Source organism: Mesocricetus auratus, unplaced genomic scaffold, assembly GCF_017639785.1.
Source record: "Mesocricetus auratus isolate SY011 unplaced genomic scaffold, BCM_Maur_2.0 Super-Scaffold_100009, whole genome shotgun sequence".
NCBI lineage: Eukaryota > Metazoa > Chordata > Mammalia > Rodentia > Cricetidae > Mesocricetus > Mesocricetus auratus.
Window position 1 is genome coordinate 34692508 of NW_024429193.1, and position 18076 is coordinate 34710583.

The 18076-nt window shown below is 43.1% G+C and overlaps 1 protein-coding gene across 2 annotated transcripts in view; it reads right to left on the reverse strand.

Annotated features, from left to right (window-relative positions):
- Window positions 1–18076, reverse strand: part of Sec24d (SEC24 homolog D, COPII coat complex component) — a 92818-nt gene that overhangs the window by 33488 nt on the left and 41254 nt on the right. For both annotated transcript variants that reach the window (XM_040751914.1, XM_040751915.1), the window contains exon 9: window positions 1812–1950. In XM_040751914.1, the coding sequence (XP_040607848.1) occupies window positions 1812–1950 (139 nt within the window). The remainder of the gene's footprint in view (window positions 1–1811; window positions 1951–18076) is intronic.

Below are 18076 nucleotides of genomic sequence, written 5' to 3' on the forward strand. Positions count from 1 at the left end.
TCACCTATCCTCAGCCAAACTCAAGTCACAGCATGAATTATGCTCTACCATATGATTTGTTTCTCTCCTGGTTTCTGTGTGTGTGTAACTGCACATGTTTGTATATGTGCATGTGTGTGTACATGTGTGTATCTGCACATGTGAGGCCATGTTTGTGTGTGTGTGTGTGTGTGCGTATCTGCACATGTGAGGCCATGTTTGTGTATGTATGTATCTGCACATGTGAAGCTATGTGTGTGTGTAGCTGTACATGTGAGACTGTGTGTGCATGTGTAGCTGCACATGTGAGACTGTGATGTGTGTGTGTAGCTGCGTGTGTGTGTGTGTAGCTGTGTGTGTGTGTGTAGCTGTACATGTGAGACTGTGTGTGCATGTGTAGCTGCACACGTGAGACTGCATGTGTGTGTATCTGCATGTGTGAGGCTCTGTGTGTGTATGTATCTACACATGTGAGTCCATGTTTGTGTATGTGCATGTGTGTTCATGTGTGTGTATCTGCACATGTGAGGCCATGTTTGTGTGTGTGTGTGTGTATATCTGCACATGTGAGGCCATGCTTGTGTATGTGCGTGTGTATCTGCACATGTGAAGCTGTGTGTGTGTGTGTAGCTGCACATGTGAGACTGTGTGTGCGTGTGTAGCTGCACATGTGAGACTGTGGTGTGTGTATGTAGCTGCGTGTGTGTGTGTGTAGCTGCACACGTGAGACTGTGTGTGTGTGTGTGTAGCTGCACATGTGAGACTGTGTGTGTGTATCTGCATGTGTGAGGCTCTGTGTGTGTGTGTATCTACATATGTGAGTCCATGTTTGTGTATGTGCATGTGTGTTCATGTGTGTGTATTTGCACATGTGAGGCCATGTTTGTGTGTGTGTGTGTATCTGCACATGTGAGGCCATGTTTGTGTATGTGCATGTGTATCTGCACATGTGAAGCTGTGTGTGGATGTAGCTGCACATGTGAGACTGTGGTGTGTGTATGTAGCTGCGTGTGTGTGTGTGTAGCTGCACACGTGAGACTGTGTGTGTGTGCACGTATGAGACTGGGTCAACCTCAGCTGGTACTCCTCGGGAGCCGTCCACTTTGTTACTTGAGACAGGGTCACTCACTGGGACTTGGAGCTTGACTGTCTGGTTAAGATGGCCAGCCAGGGAGCCATAGGAATTCTCCTGCTTCCACCTCTCAACCCCAAGGGTTACAAACGTGCATCACCACGCTCTGCTAACTTTTCATGTGGGTGCTGAGGGCCAAACGTAGGCCCTCAGTTTGTGGACGCAGTGCTTGCTTTATCTATGAGCTCTCTCTGATGTGCTGTCCCTCACACTGTCTAACATCCACATTAGTGGCTCTATGACAGGATGGAACTGAAGAGACATCATCATAATGTCCCTTCCTCAAGATTCAACATTTATATCAGAAGGGGAAAGCCTTTGGTTATCTGAGCTTTTCCTAAATACCAATGAACCCAAGAATAACCACAGGAGACAGAAGAGAAGTTTCTAGTGCTTATCTTCTGTAAACGCAAGGGGTAAAATCTCACATTGCATTCAAATGGGACATTGTGGAAGGAGATACAGCTCCACCATTACATGCTTCAGTTTTACGCAAAGCGATAGCAGTTTCCATGTAGGGCTCTTGCAGCTACATACAGATAACAGGGACCTAGTTCTATTAGTAATGGCTTCTGTTTAGGGACCTTACAAGTAGTGCCACGTAAGGAAAAAAAGTCTGTCTTTCCTAAGCTAAGGCGTGTAATACATCTTATTTTTAAATAAAAAGCTTTTCCAAAGTACTCTTAATGGTACCATTTACCTTCATTCACACAGTTGCAAAATCCGCACTGATAGCGCCTTCCGCCTTCAATGAACTGCATGAACGGGCACATGTAGGCTTTGCATCTGTTGCACCGCACTGGCCCGCTCTCACCATGGTTTACCAAGTACAAGGGGGTCTAGAAGAAGGAAGAAAATGAAGTGAATTGGGAGCACAGGGATTCTGAATGCTATCAAAATCCTCCACTGGGACTCATTGAGAAACTTACTGAGCATTTGCCAGGACAATGATGATTCTTCCCTGACATGTACTGAATTCAAGGATTATGACACTAAAAGATTCATTTACATTTATACATCATTTACAAACATGTATCACTTGCACAAGTAGACCCTGCATATTGATGCCGATATGTGTATGCATGACTACCCATATGTGTGTGAAAAGAGAATATATAAAATACAATAATGTAAACATTTCATTAAGCTTACGCTAAAATGTCCTTGATGTTTATAGCATGCTCCCTGCTAAGCTGTACACACTCGAAACAAAATAGCAAGATGGCTGTTTTAAGGGTCTAGTGTATATGGCAACATGTTGTCCATGCAGTTTACAAATGACTTCTTTTAAAACAAAACTATTTGGCCTGGAGAACAGACTCAGAGGTTAAGAGAACTTTGCTCTAGAGGACCCAGGTTCAATTCCTAGTACCACCATGGTTGTTAACAACCATCCATAACTCCAGTTCCAGGAGATCTGGCGCCCTCTTCTGACCTCCATGGCACAAGGCACACTTGTGGTGCACGTACTCACATGTAGGCAAAACGCTCACACATAACATAAAATGAATACATTTAATAAAAATGTTTGAAAAATATGCAAGAATGGCCACTTCTTTAGGGCTGGAGGCCAATGACATTTTCTGTTATTTCATTAAATGACAAAGCTCCATAGTACCCTTAATGTCACTGGTCTTGCTTGACAGAACTGGAAAAAATACTTGATTCAAATGCCTCTTTCTCATCAGCATAACACAGGAGGCCAGACTGAAAGCAAAGAAGCCCAGCAACAGAACTCTGCTTGCTTCTTTTTTCTAGAAAAGGTTTCTCTGTGTACCCTTCCTTAGCTATCCTGGAACTCACTTTGTAGACCAGGCTGGCCTCCCACAAAGACCCTTCTTGCTTTGATAAACCTGTTTAAAAGAGAACATTTTCAGAAATGCCTAAGAACTGTAAACTCTTCATGTCAATTAAAAAATTTTAAGATAAAGTTATAAATGAAGATTACTTTTTATGGGGGCCCGAAGAGCAGGGAACAATCAGGCGGGGGTGAGGTGTCATCAGGTGGGGTGAGGGGTCATCAGGTGAGGTGAGGTGTCATCAGGTGGGGTGAGGGGTCATCAGGTGAGGTGAGGTGTCATCAGGTGAGGTGTCATCAGGTGGGGTGAGGTGTCATCAGGTGGGGTGAGGGGTCATCAGGTGTGATGAAAGGTCATCAGGTGGGGTGAGGGGACATCAGGTGGTGTGAGGGACCATCAGGTGAGGTGAGGAGTCATCATCTGGAGTGAGGGGTCATCAGGTAGGTTGAGGGACCATCAGGTGGGGTGAGGGACCATCAGGTGGGGTGAGGGACCATCAGGACATCTTCTCCCAAAGGTTTAGAGAACCCAGTCCTGATGTTTGCCTTTGTCAGATGTTCAAAATGAAAGCTGATCCACTGCTGGGGTTTCAGAAATGAACTGTGAGATCTCAGAAGAGTGGGAAGAGGAAAGGTGGGAGGGAGGAGGAGCAGTTGCTGAGACAAGGATTAATGTGTGTGTGTAGAGACATGTTCTTGGCACAGATGTCTGGGGGAATGTAGCTGCCATTGTTTCTATCCAGAACAACGTTATCTCTCTACAAAGCACTTAGCACATGAAAAACTGTCTTTAAGGGGAGGGTTAGAGCTGGATAGTATGAGATGTACTTGGATTTCTGAAAGCAAATGTCTTAGTTACTGGAAAATGTTCTCATAAAAATGACCTAGAGGACAGAAAACCTACCTTCCAGGAGACTTTAATATGGTTATGTAGCGGTTAAAAGTCGAGAGACATTTTAATCATCTCAGGACTTGCTTCAAGCCTGCACATGGATGTACACGGTAACATTTTTATGTAAACCTTTTGTTTGAAAGACATAAGCTGGCCTGAGTTTTCTCTTTTTAAGTAGTAGCAATAAGACACAATCTAGGGGCCTGAGTGAGCAGGGAGAGGCAGGCACCAAACAAAAAGACCTAGGACAGCGAGGACAGATTCACGAGAGTAAGAAGTGAAGACAGAAAATGGCACTGTCAGGACACTGCTTCTAGATGCTCCTGTTTACCCTCTGATACCTGAGGACACTTCCTGAAGCTTAACAAGCAATTTGCCTTCACCAAGACCAAAGTCTACTTTCTCATCCTTTTGTTTTCAGAGACTTCAAAGACTACAAGCAATTCCCTGAAATGCTTTAGAAACAAATACGACGCAATTATTTGTTAGACAAGCCAGTGGAAATGGAAGGTAATTTACCTTTATTTTCAGTATTATATTTACCCAAAGGCAGACCATGCCTAAAATGTCTGGGAAGTATCACCAACCACCGTGCAAGCATTCCAGTCCTAGCAGATTCAAACCCACAGAACTAAGCACGGATGTCCAGCAATAAGCTGCAGTCAAGCAAGACTGTATCTTGGCTGTTAAGAACGCTCCAGTTTTCCTGTGTTTGCTCTTTGGATAGTGGATGATGATAAGAAAGAAAGGTCTTCAGACAACCAGGGTGGCAGTAAAGAATGTTAAGAGCTTTTTAACTGTTTATCTTTTATTCGGGGGCGATGGGGAAAGGGTTTTTAAATGGCACTGTCTTGTTTAACCTCCCAGGCTGTGTTGAAAACCGCCAGGATTTATTCTCTTTCCTTGTGTCCACTTATCTGCGCCACAGTGCACAAGCTCAGAAAGAGCTAAGCTGCCTTTTTTTCTTTCTTAGTTGAAGTGAATATATGTTTCAGTGGAAGTCCTTCTTCTCCAGGACTGGCTCCGCCGCTCACTTTTCTTGCCCAGGGCACTCACTGTTTCACACCTGCCCCAGCAGTGTCTTCTAAGTGTGCTTCCATCTCTGACCTCTGGTACACTCCTGCTCACTCTTCTCTTTCTTTCTGACTGTTCCTAGCCCTGTTGCCATGTGGCCAGAGTTTATCAACATGTAAGTGACAGGGACACGGAAGAAGGGCTAGGACAAAGGTGATTTTGAAACTCCTATTTTTGGATTATCAAGGGTGTGACAAACAGCATATTGATACTATTTTTCATTGAAATGTTTTAACTGAACAAAACGTATCTTTTTGTGTAAGTAAAATTATCACTCAGAGTTGGTCAAAGGGGTCCTATGGACCATGCAAACATCGTAGGCTATTGCCAATCTATCTGTTACTCTCCATAATCTAATGATTAGGCCCTATTGCTAAAGATACTAACATCAAACATGTAAATCAAACGGTGCTAACCAGAAGTTTCACAGACTAGAGTTCATAGTTCTGGATGGCACCCTCTGCCTTCTATTTGAAGAGAAAAATAATCATTAATATTACCCAGCTACAAACTTTAGGACCTCCAGCAGTGACATGCATACAAGATACACTGGTACAATGTGGCTCGTGTGTTATAGGAGTGTTCAGCCACTTTGGGCTTGGATTTAAGGCCCATTCCTTGAGATGGATCCCATACCTGAAACTGCTAAGGTGGCCAGGAACCTGGTACTAGATAGGTCATGGGCCTAGGGGAAAACCTACTGTATTGTTCTGCTAAAGAAACAGCAATAAAGTGACTGCTAATAGCATACTGCTATACCCACTGATCAGAACATTGCTTGCCCTCATCAGAAGAGGCTGCTTCATGCAGTAGATGGGAGTTAACACAAGGACTTACAACTGGACACTGCATAAAGAGTGAGAGACTTTGAAGCACTCAGCCCAGTCCTCCCCCCAAATGTGGTATCTTCGTCAACACTTCCCCTCAAGGCTCAAGGATCTATGCAGTGATGTGTGACTCCAAGGACATGACTTTTTCTGTTTGTTTTTCAGATACAACAGAGCTGATGCATGTATGAACTCACAGAGACTGTGAGGACACACACAGAACCTTCACAGGTTCAAAGCAGATAAAAGTCCCAGAGAAGGGGAAGGGAACACAAAACCTCATCCCTAACCCAGAAACTATTTGCAATTGATATTTGCTAATAAATGGAAAATCAATTTTCTCCAACTGTCACTGACATTGACAGCCACATTCCAGGGAAGGCTCCATGCCCAAGGACAGCAGGTCAACACAAAACAGTTCTATTTTTGTGTGTTTACTTTTTGGGGTTTGTTTGATTTTGCGTTGTTGCTTTTTATTTGTTTGGTTTGTTTGGCTTTTTAATATTTTGGGTTTTGAAGGGGGAATTCTAAACATGAAGTTGGCTGGGTAGGGAGCTAGAGAGGATCTGGGGGAGGGGGAAATTGTAATTATATTATATGAAAAGGACAATTTCAAATCAAAATACCACTCAGCAGTACTATGCAGTCATTGATCAAAAATGCAGCAACTCTTGCCTATTTTTCTACATTAAAGAAGAGGTGTTACAGTATTGATCAACATCTCCTTGACATCATTGATACCGTCTTGTAAGTATTCCTATTTTCACGTTCAGTGAGTTTCATTCTCAGGCAACTGTGACCGTCTTTCCTTGGATTCTGAGTCACTGTCTGTCTTAGTGAGCTTACTATGCATGGAATGAACACAAGGAAACAAGCACGTGTGTGCAGTTAGAATGTCAGGGCATGAACAAGCACACACATGCAAGTTAGAAAGCCAGGGCACACGCGGAAGGAATACACCACAGAGCATCACTAACAAAAGCTATTTTAGCTTAGAAAGGAGATATAAACCAGTCGCAGATTGTATCTTCAAAATAAAATAATGAGACACTTATGAGAATGAATCCTTGTGTAGGAAATCTCATCCAAACTGCTTTAGGCTGTGGGGCTTTGTTTGGGCTTGTACATTGTTATGAACTCTGTGCATACAAAGCACAGAACCAGGGCACAAGCTTGTCATCAGGCAGGAGGAAGGCCACGAGAGGACAATCCTAAGTCCGAGGCAAGCCTCGGTTACACAGAGCAGGCTCAACAGAATGAAACTCTAGACACACAAGTTCTGCTGTATATTTTCTATCCTAGGACAGCAAGGAGTTACAGTAGTGACCCACTAAGCCAAAACTGTAAAGTTTTTATAGAATATATCCAGTAGGTGGCACTGTGAGACTAAAATTGAAAACAAAGTTCTCGGAGGGTCATGCCCAAGATAACAATTACAACCACTCATGTAATTTTAGAAACAGCCAATTTAGAGCAGCTAGTTCCTCATAAATTAATAACTATAAAGTTTATTAAAATTCACCAACAGTTTAAAACTAAAACAAACTAATAAAAGATAGGCTATATATCTGTATTTCACAGACATTAAAGCAATTACCAGACTTACTAAGGTAATAGGCAACATTGCATTTTTACCGTTACTAATAATTTGCAAACTTCTCCTTGACTCCACATAGGCAAACAGAAATACTGTTGGGACGGACAGGCAGCCGCCAGCACAGCAGGCTACATCAGTAGCCTAAAAGCAAAGGGCATCTGGAAGCCAGGACTCCTACAGCAGCTCCCACCTCTGCTCTGTGCCCTGGCAATCAAGACACACAGTGACAACAGCACAGAGCCCAGTGCTGAGTCACGGCTCTGGGCAGCGCCATGATGGAGAGAAGAGGCATCCACAGCCAAGAGGGAAGAGCAGTAAGGATGCTGATGCCCACATGAGGTCCGGCAGCCACGCCTAGGATGAGTCACAGCCTGCCTAATGGCATCGGGGACACTGGGTGAGTGCCCACCTGTCTCTTCTTATTTCTTGCATCGTCCTCACTTAGACACTTTCTTTACTTACTTTAAATTTTTAATGAAAATATAACTACATCATATCTCCCCTTCCCTTCCTCCCCACCAATCCCGGTGTCTCCTCAAATCCTTCCCAAATACCCCCTCATTTGCTCTCAAATTCCTGGTCTCTCTTTCTTTATTGGCATTTGTGTATGTGTGTGTTTTTGTGTACACTTATATGTATATATGCACAACAATATATATTCACACACATAAATATATAGCTATAAGCTAATGAGACAATTTAGTTTTGTTTGTATGTATAAAAAAATTGATACTGGATAACCAAGTAGGAGGCTCATCTCTGGGAAAAAAGTAATTCTTTCTCAAAGATGAGAGGGAAACAACGTCCACATCGTTGTTGGAACAATATGGCTGCCGAAACAAGGCCTGAAAAGGACACCACCAATAAATAATCTAACATGGAAGGGGGAAAGTTGCACAAGCCCCATCCCGAGGGACCTGCCTTACCAGCATTCATCTGGAGATCTTGAGCCAGAAACTCTGACTCTGGGATGTTTCTGAAGATACAGATTCAGCGACCAGTCAGAAAGCGCCATTTGAATTTTTTTGTTTTTACGAGACAGGGTTTCTCTGTATTGTTTTGGAGGCTGTCAGTCCAGCCTGGCCTCGAACTCACAGAGATGTGCCTGCCTCTGCCTCCCGAGTGCTGGGATTAAAGGCGTGCGCCGCCACCACCCGGTGCCATTTGAAATTTTTAAAGATTATGCCAGCCAGTGCTGAACTCGCCCTCCTGGTGGCAGGGATTCATGACGTCATGAAAACCCTGATATCCATTAAGTGGGTGCAAAGACGCAGCAAAGTGATTGGTTGACCTGCACATGAACCAGAGGAGCCGCCTGAGAGTGCGCCCCCTCCCGTTTTCTGGGATGGAGACCAACAATGTTTGCAACCTAATAGATCCTGAAAAAGAGGGAAAGGTGACTGTTGATGGGGAGGCGGGTGAGAGGACTCAAGCCACTTGGATCTCCGGCACTGAGAGAAGCAGGTATCTCATCCAAATGGTCAGGGGGCCTGGGGATAAGAAACAGGTAATCCTACCCACTGGCTAATCCCACAGCCCTCACGACTGCCTTGTCTCCAGTTTGGGTCTCGCTGGGACAACGAACTCTATGATGAGACAGCTCAGCTGTGAAGGAGAGTTCTCCAGCTCAGAGCATTGTGGTCAGGTGCTATTTTGAAAGACAACCCCTTGTCTTTAAAACTGAGTTATCCCGGCTCCAGTCCTGGGAACAGAGAAACATCACAAGTGCCTGAATTCACCAGCCACAGGCAGGACACAAGTCCCATAGGACATGGTAGAAAGCAGAGGGTCAGGTGCTGACAAGCTAAAAAGCACAGGGAGCAGTGAAACATATGGGGAAAGGGAATCCTGCCCTCAGTGCCTAGGAGCAGACCTCATCAACAGGGAATAAGTCTGGAGTTTGATAACCCCGAACCTTGGATCTGTAGGTAGAGCATGTTGCTTGGAGTGGAGCTCGATGCTGCAGAGTCAGAGAATTTAGAAGCCCCAGCAAATCCTACCATGTCCAGAGCATCTGTCCAGCAGGAGACAATGGTGGCCTTTCAAAGTATGGTAACGGGTTAGTCTCTACAGACTTCAAGGCTGTATAAGCCTGAATGTGCTAAGTTAATGAATACACAGATAGGCACCGATAACCCCACCATGTGACTCCCCCCGCACGGTCACATCTGTTTTATAATAAACACAGTCAAGACAATCCTATCCAGTCCTCAAATGCCAGGTGGGTCTTTTGATGGGAAGGGCACATCAGATAAGTCTATGCAAGTAGCTACCTTTGGTAAGTCAGCTACTGTACCTTCAAAAGGGAAAATATCAGCACCAGAGAGATGGCTCAATGGTTAAGAGTCTGCAGTGTAGCTCTTACAAAGGACATGAGTTCGGTTCCCATCAAACATGTCAGCAGCATACATACCATCACCTGTCACTCCAGCTCCAGGATCTAATTCTAGATTCTGCAGGCATTGCATTCACATGCACAAACCCATACACAGGCATACACATATGCACATAATTACAATAAACAGTCTTGGAAATGAGTTTCAGCACAGTTGGAGGCAATACCAAATTTCCTGCATGGCAGTACTGGTATAGGACTGCACCATAAAAGATAATATTCCTGAAACAAACAGTGGGTTAGGCAGACAGCAGACTGATGCATTTGCAAAGGTCAACATCATTCTTTTCACTGGAAGAAATGTTAGAAACTTCTGAGTAAGCTCTGCACAGTGAGTTTCTACGCTCAAGAATTCTGCAGTTCAATGTGATTCCCCTCCATTTCTCATAAACCTTGACCCTTTGTATCTGCAGTTTTGATCTCTACAGGAGAACTGTACCCTAGAGTTCAAATGCAAGCCACTTGCAGAAGACATACTTAATTGCTACAACACACAATGCTCCCGGGACACCGGGAGCTTAGCTTAGACTTAAACCCTTTGAACGAAGTGTGTATCTTCCCTAACAGATTACATGGTAGCCTTTTCTTCCTCACACAGAAGTGGGAAGATCTGAAATAATAAATTCAAAACTGAGCTACCTTTCTATCTGTCCGGGGATGTTACAAGTCAGGGGATGAGTTCCCTTCGTTCATCTCTCTTCTCCAGTCATGAAAACAGCTCCAAACAACTTCCAGTTGTGCAGGGGCTTAGGGGATGGCATTGTGTCCGTCCAGCCTAGATGAGCACCCATCCATCTTAATCTCAAGCCCGATTCAAGAAGTTGTCATGCCCTCTGCTGTCCTGATGTCTCTTCCTCCACAGCGTTCTGTAACCTGGGCCCATCTTATCTCCCTACATTAAAACAGTACCCCTTCCAGGGCAAACTTCCCATCTACGCTTCACTAGTGCGTCCTACGTGCCCAGAACCCCATCCAGCCCAAACTGCAGGAGCCGCGACTATTCACTGAATGAAATGAACGGCCAGTCTGAAGTCCAATTTTGAAATAAGGTGATAATCAATCAATTGTCTTTCACGAAAACGGACACTGCTTACAAACTACCAATCAAGGGACTAGGTCTACTGTGTGGATTACGGTATTTAGGATCACTGAAATATTGCTATAATTGAAGATGTGATTATATAATTATGGAACTTATTTTATAAGGGGGCATGATAAGTCAAATCACCACCTTTTTCACAGTTACATCTATGGAAAAGAATCATGTATTTGAAACTTTTTCTCAAGCTTCTCTGAAACTGCAGTGGGAGGAACAGAGGAGAAAGTGGGGGCAGAGGTGGGGGTGGTAAGTTCTCCAGAGGAGGTAACTAAACTGAAATCTAAAAGATGAGTAGGGCGGCAGGCAAGATGGTCCAATAGGTGAAGGTACTTAGCACCAGGCCTGAAGCCTTCTGTTCAGTCACCAGAACACATATAAACAGGAGAACAACTTCCAGTTCCCAACCTGATGTCTGACCAACACACCCTGCCTTGCCCTGAGTAAGCGGGTTTTGTTGTTGTTTTTCTTTCTTCCCTCCCTGCCCCCAGAACTAACTTGAATAGCAGCCAGCAGGTGTTAAGGAGTCTCCATAAGGTGGCTTGTCTCAGAGCTCCCATCAGAGAAGCTGGTCTGGGGTCAAGCCACCAGACTGTAAACTACAAAATTTACTTGCCCTGTACATTAAAGTATGGCAAGGTGATTTCCTTTCATTCTTCTTTTCCCTGAGGTCATTCTTCATCTAACAAAAATGAAGGATGTTAGAGACTACCTCTGTGATTGCAAAAGTAGCTCAGTGCATTTTGTTTCTAAACTAAACAAAGAGAATTCAAAGACACTTTGCCCTGACAAATGTGAATTCGCCATAGTCTGCTACGACATGACAGCACAGCTCTGTAAAGGATCTGGCCACACTCTTCAGCTGCCAGATTTGTTCACAGCGTCACAAGAGTGACCCAAACCACCAAGGGATTAAGATTTAGTTTCAAAGTAACCTTATACAATAAAGGTACTCTAGTGTTTTATCCAGTGCTCTTAGCTCTATTTCAGCATGTGCACTTTACTTTCCAGGTTTTTCCTTTGGCTAATATATTCAAGAGATTACAGTAAGGCTTTGGACTATACGATAGCACACATCTTAATAGTTAATTTGGGATTTTGAAACATCTGTTCAAAAATAACTGTAGTTGAAAGTCTTTTAAATTCCACAAGGAACTAGAGAGGCCACGATATTTTGTAGTAGTTTAATTATAGAGCATCGATACATGTAGAAGGAGCTGTGTATTTGTTCACGTGAACTTCTAATAACACATGAAGTCTATAAATATTTGCCAGCGCACAGGGGACTCTCAATGCAGACTGGATAAGTGACAGATAGCACCTGCCTTCTAGTCCTGCAGTCTGGAAGGGACAGACTGCTTCTGCCCAGGAATGGAGGCCAAGGTTTTAACAGTAAGGCCCGGCAGAAGTCTGATCACCTTCTGGTCCTCACCTGGATTTCTGTCACATGGTTGCCATTCGCTATAATTTTTTCACTGGTTCCCTAAATATCTTAAGATTCTTCATAACTGCCTTAATGTCTGTCTTTTCTGAGTAGCCTGTCTTGTTAATAAGAGAGAACAAGTTAAGTTAGTTCTCATGAATGTGGATGAGCTTATTAAAAATGCATCAGTGGATTCCAAAATGGTTTTTACTAACCACAGAGTTTGTGGAAAGGTGAATAAAGCTATAAACGGTATCTATAGTTATTTACTAGTACAAAACAAAATGGTTTATCAATATATGATACAAACTTATACTTCATTAGCAACATTCATCATCAGATTCAATTATGAGTGGCTATGCTGAAAATGCTAATTTAGAAACCCAAACACCTGTAAACTGACCACATTTCTGGGCTTTAGTTGATCTTCATCTATACAACTCTAAGGAGATCCTACTTATTCAAAAAGAACTCTGTTCCATCCACTGATGGATTCTGGTTGATCTTGGCCTTCCAGGACTATGAAGGATTGGCTTCATGCTGCAAGTTCATTCATAAACTCAGAGCAACAAAATAGCCCATTGTTATTAGTAAGAAGGAGGAATGCCCTTCTATGTACTTAACCAAATAAAACCCTGGCCAGCTCCTCTCAGCCTAAGGGAGCCTGAGGAACTCCAGTTTCCAACCAGAGTTCCAGCAGCATCGATTCCTAGCCCTGCAACCTTAAACAGCCCAGACCTGCAGAGCCTCATCATAAAAGAAAAAAAGAGCAAAGAAAGGGGAGGAGGGAGGAAGAGGCTGACATGTGCTTTACAGGCTGTAATTTTCCTGAAAGGAGGATGGATGCACATGGTCATCCTGACATAAACTATGCTCTGGGGAGACAGAATGTTTTTCCTTTGGTATGTTAAACAGAGGAGCTGCTCTGCCAAAATAAGTCACCTCCTGCACTAAAGACTGCCTGAAAAGCCAAATGTGTGGCCGTCAGTTCCTTCCATGTGGGTGTGAACCCTCCCCTGGCAGAAAATGCTGGTCCTAGGATCATTTTCGTTTTCTGTTAGCACTATTTGCCAGCTCTTGGGCGTCCATTCTTTTTTTGCAATGGTCTCTTCCTCAAGTATACTAAGTTAGGAGAATAGGAAGTCATTCAAAGAAAGTATCAAAGGAGTAAGGAACAGGAGGACAACCTACTTTATTAAAGTACATCTCAGGGGAAATGCTCCCTAAATGTCAACTCCACAGACAAGACTAGATATGTAGACCCCTTTTCACACTGAAAAAAAGAAATAGCTCTCCCTCCCTCCCTCCCTCCCTCTCTCTCTCTCTCTCTGTGCAAATTCCTCTTATGTCATGGTCAAGGGTAGCTGTGGTTTTCTCCGTATCTCTAAAGTCTAGTTCAGTTCCTAGCACAAAGGAAGAAAGATGCCTTCAGCAAAGTGTAGAGCTTTGGACCAAAGCTCAACTCTGCTAAGGCAACAAGGAAGCAAATGACCTTTTATTATGTTCACTTACTATGGAAAAGTATACACAGATGGAAAAAAAGCTTCTGCCATCTGGTTTATAATGGATATTACTCATTGTGTATCTGTGAATGAACAAAATGTAAAAGTCTCATATTTCCTAGAAAAGAATCCAAATGAGATTATTTACAACCTTCAGTCTTTTGGTATCTGAAATCAAGAGGATTTCCACCTCACTTTTTAGAATATTGCATCAAAAGTAAAATTATTTAACAATTTTTTTAAATGATCAGTAACTTGATGAAAAAATACTTAGGGGTCAACTGTATTTGAACATAGGAATGGGTCCCACTTAAAGCCTAGTTTAAAAGCAGTGTGATATGTTCAACAATGAGGACACAGCCCTGCCCTTGGAAGCAGCAGGTATCTCCAAAGCAAATGCTGGCAGAAACAGTCCCTGATGATAACTTCCTGGCAAGGTTTGATTTTGCAGGCCGTTGCTAACACAATGCATACTTTTAAAGGTTTTGTCAAACAACAGAACCAACTCTTAAGAAGCTGTACTACATAAATTGTTTTAGAGCTGCCAAATCAGGGTGTTACTCGGAAAGCTGTTACAGTGTGGTGGTGACGGCCCTGTTAGCCCACTACAGACAAAATCCTAAACATTTAGGTAATCTGAAAATAACAAGCCACCTATAACACAGGGCACTAATTTTAAATGATATTCATGGGAAACTGTATTTATATAACCTGCTTGTTAGGGAGGTATTCTATTTGAATCTATTTATTTTTATTTACGGGTCTGAATGTATGCCTGTGAACAAAGTGCATTCCTGGTGCTCTCCCCCCTTTAGGTACAGCTAAATGCCCCTGCAGTAGGCACTGTGCCAAAGAACAGCCTCATGAGCCGCTGCCCGCAGACCAGCACCCTTCCACACCCCTGTTCTGCTCCTTCTGTTTCCATCAGTAAAAATGACCGGCTTCTTTGAGCAGGCAGACACTGCAATAGTAGGCTCAGTGTCCATCACATCTGTACATTCACAAAGACCCTTCTCCTGCTGCTCTGAGGAAAGGGGCGGAGCTTCTGACAGAGAGAGGATATACTGTCAGAGGAGGCAGCACTGTCACAGGCGTCTAGCTGAGCAGTATACACTGTCTCCAAACACTGAGAGAACAACATATTTTTATTCTTTTTGTTTGTTTGTTTTTTGAGACAGGGTTTCTCTGTGGTTTGGAGGCTGTCCTGGAACTAGCTCTTGTAGACCAGGCTGGTCTTGAACTCACAGAGATTTGCCTGCCTCTGCCTCCTGAGTGGTGGGAATAAAGGTGTGTGCCACCATGCCCGGCTTCTATTTTTATTCTTAAACATAGCTTCTCCCCAAGCCAGATTTCAAAAGTCAGCAATCAGTCTACCTTCACCTGCTAGGCTTTGGAAAGCCTGGAGACTTTCTTGAAGCTCAAGTTGACACAAAGGGACATTTCAGGCTTGAGGGTAGAGAGCATTCGATTGAAACTATTGACTTTAAAACCCGGGAAGCATATATTCAGTCTTGATATAAATGTCTGTATGACTTGGGGAAAGGCTTGCATTAATAGCTAAAAGTTTTTTTCCCCAACAACACTCCAAATCTCCTTCGATAGCAGTCTTAATTCTTAGAAACACATCATTGAATAATTACATTATTAGTACTAACATGGTAACAGGAAGGCTGGGGACTGGGAGTGTACTTCAGCTGTCAGAGTGCTGGTCTTGTGTGCGTGGAGCTCCTGGCTTCCAGCCCCATGTAACATTCCTCCCTCAGAAGGTGGAGACAGGAGGACCAGAAGTTCAAGGTCATCCTTGACTACATAGTGAGATGGAGGCCAGCCTATATTGAAACAAATACATAGTAAGATGGCTAAGGAGTCATGTCCTCAGCAAACAACAGTTGAGTTTTATTCTGGGGAGCACACGTCTGTGGGTGATGCAGGTATGTGTGTGGGAGTATATGCATATGTGTGTCCATGTGTAGATGGGGCTAAGGTCAATTTTGGGTGTCTTTCTCCATTACTGTTCAACTTACTCTGGGGGGACGGGGTCTCTTACTGAACCTGGAGCTCCCTAATTCTGCTAGACTGGCTGTCCAGACAGGACCTCCTGTCTCTTCTGCCCCAGTGCTAGAGCAACAAATATGGACCGCTGTGCTCATCTTTTATTTGTGGACTTGGGATCAAAACTGAGGTCTGCATCGCCCATGAAGTTGTTACCTTACTGATTGAGTCCCAACCCCCTTCCAGAGATGCTTGACCCAAGTTAGCTTTCTCAGGAGAAGATAAAGAGTAGTTTTTGCTTGTGCCCAGTTAAAAACTGGGCAAATTCATTGCAATGAGACCAGTATACCCCAAAATGATACTGTCAGGGACCTAAATCCCACATCCCCACATCCAGGATTTTGATACACAACAGAACTTCTGCCTAGGATGCTGTCTTATTTTACATATTCTGGGGGATAGCCTTTAAGATATAAATCGTCTTCTCCTGATTATGGAAGCTACAGATCACAGAGGCAAGACAGAGAGAGTACACTTGCAACAACCCCATCCTGAGGAGGAGGGGGATCCACGGATCTTCTAAGCATGCTTCCAGGAACACAGCTCTCAGCTTTGGGACTCGGACTGCAAAAGCTCAGTACTGCCAAAATCAGTGTGCTTCACACTGACACGCACGGTGGTCAACAATGTTTTCCTTATTAACATGTACGTCTCCCCACTGTTAAGGATGACGGAGCTTTGTGAACAGCAGCATGGGATGAGTGCAAGACACACTAACAGAAAACAGAAAAGTGGAGAGCTGTGCCAGCATTAATCTAGTAATTCACGATTGATTTTATTACAGGGTGAATACATGTATGCTGGTATATGGATAGTTCGATTGTAAAAGGGAGTCTCAAAGAATGGTAAGGGCTGTTTGAAAAGCAGATGGCGGGGTAGCAGCATGGGAGGGGACTGGTTCTCCACTGTGAATGTTCACATTTTATTATTCAAGTGTCACCATCCCAGTTAAGTGAAGAATAACGCTACATATTGTCATAAGGTCATAAGGTGAGGATAAACATCAAGTGTATTTGTGTTTGTCCCTAGAGACGAAGGATCGTTTCTCAGTAAAGGAGAAATTACATATACCTAGGATGTGTTCATTCTCTAAAAACTCATAAAAATATTGACACTAATGATGAATTACGTGTATATGAATGGCTTACTAGTTGGTGTATCATTTGAAATGAACACAAACCTTGAAATAAAAAAGTATTTCATGGATTCTACCCATCATGATTGCTAACATTAAAGTAAGGATATCATCGGATCATGGGGCAGATACGGAGCACCTGGCATGCCAATGCAAAGTGAGCAAAATGATGTAACCACTTCAGAAAATGGTCTGCGAGTTTCTTGTAAAACCACAGAGTGTATACCTTAAGGGGCTTCAAAGTGTTCGTGGATATTACCTCACGAAAATGAGCATATGTTCATGGAAAAACTTGTACAACATTTCACAGCAGTTATATTAATGAGGTAGAGAAAGCCTGCACATCTATGAAATGCTATGTAAGCAAATTGGCATACCTGTACAGTGAAATACTACTCAGAAATCAAAAGAAAGGCTAGTGATCTACAAACCTCACTGTAGACTGGGGCGGAGGCAGGACGGGACACACGGACGGACACTTTCACGGGAGCCTTTTCTACTGTCGGTTATAGTGGCCATATGAGGCACTAGAAGAGTAATAGAGTAATACAAACCTGCCATAGGAAATCAGAAGAGTGGGAGGCTGTGTGAAGGGTAGGGACGCTGAGGAGTACGGGGCACTTCTCCAGAATAACTGTGACAGGTTAGATCTTGATAGGCATCAAGATTGGTTCAAATGTAATCAACTGACATTAAGACATGCATTTCTTAAACATGAGACCTTGGATCTGATTGACAGATCACAAAAGGATGTACATCCTTATTATAAATGAATTGTCTCAGTAAAAAGATATTGGACATTTGTTAACAATGTGTGCATGAGTGAAGTATATTGACATTCACAACTAATCTTAAAATGCTACCAAAATAAGTGATATGTAAGTGAGAAAATATCAAACTTTAATAGTATTTAGATGATAATATGAAATCAATTTAAATTTTCTGTATGTTCAACAGTTAAATTTTTTGACATTATAATATAATTACAACACTTCTCCCTTCCCTTTCCTCCCTTCAATAAAACATTGACAATAGCTACAGTACACTTTAATTAAGCTACACATGTTATACACCACAGGATCTCTTTATCAGTATTTGTTGGCCTATCTTACCCTTCTTAAGTATTTTGATTTTTTAAAAAGAGTTTTGGTGGAGTAGAGGCAGGGTTTCTCAG